The 8,415-nt window shown below is 34.0% G+C and overlaps 1 protein-coding gene and 1 pseudogene across 5 annotated transcripts; one reads left to right on the plus strand and one right to left on the minus strand.

Annotated features, from left to right (window-relative positions):
* Window positions 1–588: 588 nt before the first annotated feature.
* On the minus strand, window positions 589–3,949 carry LOC145118564 (clathrin heavy chain 2-like). 5 transcript variants are annotated; one of them, XM_079054263.1, is made up of 12 exons: window positions 3,739–3,949; window positions 3,010–3,130; window positions 2,807–2,905; window positions 2,617–2,699; window positions 2,433–2,502; window positions 2,218–2,274; window positions 2,094–2,112; window positions 1,911–2,009; window positions 1,412–1,509; window positions 1,151–1,305; window positions 878–1,079; window positions 589–787 (listed from the first exon to the last, which is right to left on the minus strand). In XM_079054263.1, the coding sequence occupies exons 2-6, from the start codon at window positions 3,040–3,042 to the stop codon at window positions 2,245–2,247; spliced, it is 315 nt and encodes a 104-aa protein (XP_078910389.1). In that variant the 5' UTR covers window positions 3,043–3,130; window positions 3,739–3,949; the 3' UTR covers window positions 589–787; window positions 878–1,079; window positions 1,151–1,305; window positions 1,412–1,509; window positions 1,911–2,009; window positions 2,094–2,112; window positions 2,218–2,244. The 5 variants fall into 5 exon arrangements, with proteins under 5 accessions (XP_078910389.1, XP_078910390.1, XP_078910386.1 ...); XM_079054264.1 differs by having other exon boundaries at window positions 878–1,070; window positions 1,151–1,509; XM_079054260.1 differs by having other exon boundaries at window positions 1,151–1,509.
* Window positions 3,950–6,070: 2,121 nt separating this feature from the next.
* LOC145118519 (pectinesterase inhibitor 9 pseudogene) lies at window positions 6,071–6,739 on the plus strand (annotated as a pseudogene).
* The last annotated feature ends 1,676 nt before the right edge of the window (window positions 6,740–8,415 follow it).

The following is an 8,415-nucleotide window of genomic DNA, read 5'->3' on the forward strand; positions in this document are numbered from 1 at the left end:
TAGTGACGAAAACAAAATGGTCACTATCAATAGGAGTGGTCACTAAATGTTTTAGTGACCAATTTTTTAGTTGTCACTTGTCGTCACTATAGGTCCGTCACAAAAACTGATTAGTGACCAAAATATAAAAAAGATCACTAAACAGTGACTAAAATATACTCGTCAGTAATCTGTGACGACTCGTTTCGTCACTAAATGTTGTTACTAATCAATGAAAGGCGTCACTTTTTATCTAATTAGTGACCGTAAAAAGCCGTCACTTTCTTATCAAATTAGTGACCATAGAAAGTTGTGATTGGTTTATCCAATTAGTGACCATTGAAAGCCGTCACTGGTTAATCCAATTAATGGCCATAAAAAGTCGTCACTGATTTATCCGATTAGCGACCATAAAAAGTCGTCACTGATTTATCCAATTAGTTACCAATAAAACTCGTCACCGATTTTTGTTGCTAGTTCTATTATTTAACCCATTTAAGTAACCTTAAACGAACCTACCATACAAATACTGAAATGGGCTAAAACATCATATATTCACCTTTGTTCTATAAAGTTAGGACCACCAAAACAGATTTCCGAAACAGTAAGTATTCCAAATTTAACTGGCTTACTCATTTTATAAACTGTACACAAATAATAGTTGTTACAAAAGAATGTGATATAGATCGTTATGAAGCCCTGTTGCGGGGAGACCTTGTGAGTTATTTTACTAGTCAAACCAACAACTCTGAGTAGCTTCCTCTAAGGCCTTTTTAACTGACTTTTGCATCTCTAACTGCCTCTGTGCCTACAAAACAATGACATCATTTAGGTTTGTTCGTTTAATGAGAAGGGCATTATTGTCTTTTGAACATGAAAGGGTGGGGGTGGGTGTTACCTTGATTTTTGCTTGATAAGATGCAAATAAAGTGAGTTGTTCTGAAGTCTTTTCAGCCTTTATAACTTCTGGTTATGCAGTTTTTTCTAGTACCAGTGAAATCTTTTCTCCTTCATAACCAGTATTTTGGTCATCATCAATTTGGAAACTTTTAACCCCTCTTTGAAACTCATACATAACATCCTCGAAAATGCTGGAACATCTACAAAAATAGCCAAATATTAATATCTTTTTGTTTATTATTTATTTAACAAAAAACCATACAAGTATTACCTGTAGTCATACAATTGCACCCTTTTACTTTCCATCCTCTTTGATCTCACCACGGAGCCCCCATCACAAATGTATATCAATGTAATGAATGTATCATACAAATTACTTGTCAGTTGTGACAAGAGTATATTTTATAAGCTTAAAAATGCACTTCCCTGTATAAAATAGGATATATACACGTGACTCCAACTGAAGTGTTAGGAACTACACCTCTAGAACCTTTAATGCACTTCAGGGGAAATCTAACACACTCATTTTTACCTTTCATGTAATCGTAAAGTTACCAAATTTGCTTCAATGGTAGATCCATTTTCAAGTTTAACATAAGGAACAGAGGCCAAGCTTTTCATTGAGGCACCCTGCAAATGAAACATCATGTCAACAAAATATTTAAGCTCCACATTACGTTGAAGACCATTTGTATATCTTTTTAGAGTTCTTAATCTTTTGGGTCAGTGAATAAGTGAAGAGCCTTGGCAGAAGATGATTTTCTGGAAAGATGATTTATAAAAGTCTAATGGCCACAGATAGTATCAACTCTAAAATTGAAATGTAACAAGTTGAAACCCTAATTTATAATGTAACTCTCCCTATTTCTTTCCTAAATCGAAAATAAAGATGATAGAAAGATCTCTGTATACGACCAATCGATGAACCTAAACACACAAATTAGGATTAAAATCGAAATTTCCAAAATCAGATTACGTCGACCGAAGAGAGAATCAAAACCCAAAATTTATTTTTTGTTTTCTATGGTTACCTCGTGTTCCTCAGATAGATGTGGAAGGGCCAAGGGTTGAACCAGCAAAAGCCAATTGGAGGCCATAGATGTGTTCATAAGATCTCAAGTGTAAGAAATCTAAAGAAATAAAAACAAAATAACTCCAAAATTAAAGTAAGCAACAAACGTTCACAAGAAAAAGAAATCTAAATGTTCACTTACCTTCCAACTTTTACTGCAGCTGTAATTGTCAAATATACGAAAAACATCATTTTTACTCATATCCCAATCATACCCTCAACTTAAACCGAAGAATAATAATAGTTGTATATAAGGGGTATCTTACCCTTCATCTTAAAATATAGTTTCCTGATCAACCATGATAGACAGGAAGGAGTATTATCTGTTAAAAAGATTCTTGTTAGCCAAAAGATCGTAGTTTTAATTCTTAGTCCCTAGTTCTCTAGTGAGTTTTCACATTAAAACAAGAAGTCATAAATTATCCATTGGTGATGGAAAGGTACAAAATATAAACTATACACAAAATGAATGACAAATTACCTGCATGGTAACTGGAAAATCATCTTGAAAGTCGGGAGGAAAGAAAAGGTTTTCTTGAATGAGGGGTTTCCTTCATGTATAGAAACAAGAAGCATTAGCTTTTAGAAATAAGAAACCCCAAAGGAATGAAAATGAAAACAATGTGTTAAGAGAATAAACTTGGTTAAGCACCAAGCTCAATTACATGAAGCTTGAAGTAACTTGTCCAGCATTAGAGCTTTTTGTTGCAAAAGTAATAAGAATTGAAGGATTATCATTGCCAGTAACCTGTTGAAGGCATATAAATATGTGACTGTTACCGATGTACTTAAATGGAAGGAAACAAAAAAGAACCCATTTTAACTATGGTATTAAGAGAAGGGAAACATTTGTACTTTAAAAGAGACACATGATTCTACATGTGCTTCAAGAGCTTGACTTCGCTGCTGATCAATTGAAAAAAGCTGCATGTTTCCTTTTACTAGCTGAAGTATCTGCTCAAATTAGAATGTATGGAGAGTATTATTAAAACTTAGCAATTTACCGTAAGTGGTGCTATATGCTAATATGGTACACTAACAAATAAACAAATACAAACCTCTGGTGAGCAGGGGAAATTCCAATCAACCATTTCTCAGATGGATCACATCTATAGTTGATTATCTGATTGTTTGATAGATTAGTTGTTCTGTCAAACATCTTTGTAGGTTCAGAATCACCTATAAAAAGAATGCATCAGGTTTCAAAAAATATAACCTTTAGATTATATACCAAAATGAGAGAAAAAAATAAAGCAGTGTCAATTCAATAGATTAATAGATGCAAACTTCTATCAAAAGCATGAAGAAAAATATGAGAGCAATGAACACTAAATTGGAGATCAATACTACAAAATTGTAAATCCTAGTATACTATGAAGATACACAACAAATCGATCATAAAACCTCAAAACTAAATAACGGGGAAAAAATGCCAGCACCACATCCCTCAATCGGAAACGTACAATAAAATTATTGAAAAAATTACTCCTTTCATAAGTGATTGCGTATTTCTATGTGATTTTGATTGTGTGTGTTCATACGTGCTTGTGTAAGTGTTTGATTGTGAGCAAGAATCAGAATGGAGTCGAGAACCAGAAAAGTAGGAAGAGGAGGATGTCGTCCCCGAGCAATCAACGAGGAAGAAGAGAAGGGAGATTGAGGAAAGGATAACATTATCTTCGACGTTTAGTCATGATGAACACAACATCAAATGCGAGGAATTAAGCTCCAATTGACGTTTTTCGAGCCCTAATCAGACCTTAATCAAATTTTAGGGAAGTGATTACGTAATCGAAGCTTCAATTGGGAAAACTAGGGCTTCAAACTTTGGAGCGCTGTAATGAAGTGAGCGAAGAAGAAAGTGGTGATCTTCGATGCGGTAACAACACCAGGAAGCAGCGCCGATGGAAGACGAAAGGCAAGGTAACTATGGTGGCTGTGGTCGATACCGTGTGAACGGAGGAAAGCGTGGCGAGGTATGTGTAGCGTAAATACGTAATGGAGATATCCTTAAACTTGCATTTACTTTTTTAAAATTTAACCCTCAACTTATCGTGTACTTATTTATTTAATCATTTCCACTAAGACCCTAGGATTGTTATTACTTATTACTCAAAACCAATGTTCTAAAAAGCTCGTCATGGCGTGTCATGGCTCTAAGGCTTGCACCTGCCACCAAACTTTACCAAAACGCCGCCTTAAATCATATATATGTATAAAAATAAATAATAGTTGAAATACATATAAAAATAATAATTATATAGAAAATTGCCGCCTTAAGTCACGCTTTACAAACGCCGTGGCTCGCCAAGGCTCGGAAAAGCTTGAGGTTTGATATTGCCGCCAAGTCACGCCTTACGTTATTTAGAACTTTGCTCAAAACCCCTTTATACAAATTGCAAAATTACCATAACATCAAAGGGGTAAAAAAAATCACTACTATGAAATAATCAAGACATCTATGTAATGACATTATACTATGTAACATCGTATCTTTAATGTGAAATTACCATAATGCTCTTTAATCAAATAAACTATCCTCATGGCCATTTACATAATGTGAGTTTATAATTTTCATTTTTGTTTTTAAATTTATAACGAAATTTGTTCGGTTATCATTATTATACAGTCCTTTTTTTTTAAATTTTCAATCATATATACAATTACTAAAATTATGGTTCATATTTTTTTTTCAACTCATAAATATATAAATAGCTAGTGACCACTATGTTTGGTCACTAAGTTTTTAATTCAGTGACAACTATTTTTGGTCACTAAGTTTCCAATTCAGTGACCACTATTTTTGGTCACTAAGTCTCCAATACCACTATTTTTCATCAATAACCCTCTAATCCAGTGACCACTAGTTTTTGTCACTAAGTCACCAATATAGTGACTAGTGACCACTAGTTTTTGTCACTAAGTCACCAATATAGTGACTACTATTTTTAGTCAGTAATACTTATGATATACGAAAGTAATTATTTGAACTTTATTCTATACTTTAGTGATAGGTGAGTGACAACCATCACGATAGTGGTCACTAAATTTATAGTATTACCAAATTTTAGTGACGACTAAATATCTGATGACTATATGATTTTATTAGTGACCAAATTTTAGGTCGTCACTAAAAAACTGGTCGCTAAAATAGACTTTTCTTGTAGTGTTTTGAATTCTTTGGTAAGATTTCCATTAAAAGAACTGATACTTTGGCGTAAGAGACACAAGCCATAATCCATGAAATCCATTTATCACAAAATTCCATAAGCGTCATCATATTTTTCAAGAAAGACTAACTTATGCTATCAAACGTTTTATTAGAGTCAACTTTGAAGACAATCATTTGCTTTTTTCTTTTATTGGCCCAAGTAATCATTTCATTAACCATGAGAGATTTCATTAACCATGAGAGGAATATCCATGATGTTTCTTCCTTTAATATAAGCAGATTGCTCTTTACTAACGATCGATGTAATTAAACTTATTCATGATGTTGTTTATACCTCCTAGCTATGCTTTATGTTGGTTTGCTTAATCCATTTTATATGTTATTTTTTTTACCTGTGCATACGAATCTTTAACTCTTTTGTTTTTAATCCAATTTAAATGTTCCCTTCTCTTATATACTGACCTGAAAACTTTTGCTAAGACCGTCTTCGAATTCAATTTTTTGGGTGAAGCTCTCCGAAGTCTTTCAAAAAGATGTTTGTTTTATTAGTGAAACAAAACATTGACTTCGAATGTAATACAAGCGCACCTGTCACATGCAGTATTTAATTTGATAAATATCACATGTCTCCCCTATGGCTTAGTATTGAATACCGTCCAATTCTCGTCAATCTAGTACTATTATTGCTTAGTTTAAACTTCTTACTTCCGTTTAAAACTACAATATATGTTATTAGTGATTCACTTTATATGTATATCTTTGACTACACTGATCATATCCTATTTTCATTCTCATTTTGTCGTGTCTCTAAGCTAGTTTTATATTGTTGACACGGTAGAGTACAAAGGTTCGTTAGTGGTAGAACATCCTTCTCAATGGGTATATAAAGCATCCAACCACCTATTCTTTTCTTCACCCACTCCACTTAATTTTTTCCATCTTTAGTAATCAACATAACCTGCAACCCTTTGCATTCTATAGATCTTCCAATTAAAATCTCTTTATTCTTAGGAATGGATAAACTTGGGTTTTACTTGCTAATTCTCGTTCACACCATCCAATACGTCTATGGTGCTGGTACCAATATCACCCCCCTTGACTTTGTCAAAACCTCATGCAAAACCACCCGCAACCAGGCTCTCTGTGTCAACTCTCTCTCAAGTTATGCTGGTTCTATCCAAGGAAGCGATCAGCAGCTTGCTAAAGCAGCCATTGCGGTCAGTCTGAACAATGCCAAGTCAGCAGCTGCACTTGTTTCCAAACTGACAGGAACCTCGAAACTAAAACCACAAGAATACCAAGCACTGAAAGACTGTGTCAATAGCATGACCAGCTGTATTGCAAGTCTAACCCACTCGGTTCAGGAGTTTGGTAAGATGGGTCAGTTTAAGGGCAAGAATTTTGATTGGCACATGAACAGTCTTCAAACATGGGTCAGTTCTGCCCTTACACACCAGAACACTTGTGCTGGAGGGTTCTCTGATAGTTCAATGAATGGAAAAGTGAAGGATATTCTTAATAAGAAGATGACTTCGGTGACACAAATCACAAGCAATGCACTTGCTTTAGTAAATGGGTTTGCATTGAGGCATAAAGAAGTTACCCATAAACCTTAGGGTTATAAATTGCTATGGAAAGAGGTTGGCGTTTTAGTAATATTACAGTGTGCCACAAGTTTTGGTGTCCTTAAGGATTGTGTTTTTGACTGGTCTATGCTGCGCTGGTTTCCAGTGCATTGTTCAGGTGTTTTCTTTTTTTTTTTTTTTTTTTTTTTTTTTTTTTTTGCCTTACGGCTATTTTATGATAACTTGTGCCTAATGGAATAAAGATAGCAGCTAATTACAAGATAACTTTTGTCATTTCCAGATGATTGAAGGATACCTTTCCACCTTAACATATGTATATTTCATTGAGGTCTGGATTTGTGCAATTTTGTTGTTCTAAGACCCTACATGATACTCTATCTATAAATGTTTAAACCCATCTATTTATATCTAATCAATAACCATAAGAACACCGAGCAGTTCTAATTACAAGATAACTTTTGTCATTTCCAGATGATTGAAGGATACCTTTCCACCTTAACATATGTATATTTCATTGAGGTCTGGATTTGTGCAATTTTGTTGTTCTAAGACCCTACATGATACTCTATCTATAAATGTTTAAACCCATCTATTTATATCTAATCAATAACCATAAGAACACCGAGCAGTTCTAGAAGCAGTAGTGCAATGACAATTTTAACCTCGGTTTCAAGGACCATCGAGTTTTCTGCAACTTAACATTAAGGGGCTGTTTAGATTGATGTAATGTTGAGGAATGGAATTGAATTCAGTTGTGATTGAATTTTGCTGGAATTGAATTCTGTTGAGCGTTTGTCTGCCGAATTTTGAGTTGTAATTGAAATCCATTCACCTGTCTTTTTCTGTTTGGATTGATGATTTGTTGAAGGAATTGAAATGGAATTCTGTCAAATAACAATAATACCCTTTATTTGTTTTTTTTTTCAAATTGCTTTATAATTTACATAAAAAAAATACTTTTAAATAAACCAACAATAAATTTAATACCGATTATAAACATATATAACCTCACAATCAAATATAACTTCCTTCTAGAGCATTTTTCATACATCTTCTAAAATGATAAACCAAAATAAGTACATGTTAGATAAGTTTGGAACATAGATGATATCAACGATATCACAACTTACAAAAAATGAGCAAAGTATCTCAAAATGATACACCAAAATACTACGTGGTACATATCATTCTTCCAACATAAGCTTCTCAAAAGTTTCACGTTCTTCACCTTCCAAGTTCCAAAAGGTCAACACTGCTTCTGGCTCGCGCATTATCTTTCGACTTGCTTTAAACTTATCCCTTTGATCCATTGATGGAATCTTCAAAATTCCAGAAGTCACCATAGAAGTTTTCTTTTGTAACTCCACATCAACATTTAAGGATTGAGACATGGTGGTCGATGCTTCCTGAAGATCTTTGCCAAGTAACGCGGCGGCTTTAGATATTCCCTCAATGAAAGGATCAAATTTACGGTTCCTTTTATTAGTACAAGCACTTGATGTTTCCTCACTTTGTCCATTTGTTGTGGGTGAAATTTCCTCACTTTGCTTATTGAAATCATCTTCCACTTGTAATAATTCTTCTTCCACATTTTCATTATGTGACATATCCTCACAATCTTCAGCTCTATTTCCTTGATCCCTATCTTTTCCAAAAATGATGCAGAAGTCATCAAAATGAGGAACTGATTTATTTTTGCATTTTTC

Source organism: Lactuca virosa, chromosome 6 (assembly GCF_052849685.1).
Source record: "Lactuca virosa cultivar CGN04683 chromosome 6, Lactuca_virosa_CGN04683_v6, whole genome shotgun sequence".
NCBI classification, from domain to species: Eukaryota; Viridiplantae; Streptophyta; class Magnoliopsida; order Asterales; family Asteraceae; genus Lactuca; species Lactuca virosa.

Excerpts from the sequence above, each read along its gene's own strand:
- LOC145118564 (XM_079054263.1), bottom strand. The coding sequence starts at position 3,042 with ATGGTTGATTGGAATTTCCCCTGCTCACCAGAG. Across the intron at positions 2,700-2,806 it reads AATCATGTGTCTCTTTTAAA|GTTACTGGCAATGATAATCC; the intron begins GTACAAATGTTT and ends TGCCTTCAACAG. Across the intron at positions 2,503-2,616 it reads CAAGTTACTTCAAGCTTCAT|GAAACCCCTCATTCAAGAAA; the intron begins GTAATTGAGCTT and ends CTATACATGAAG.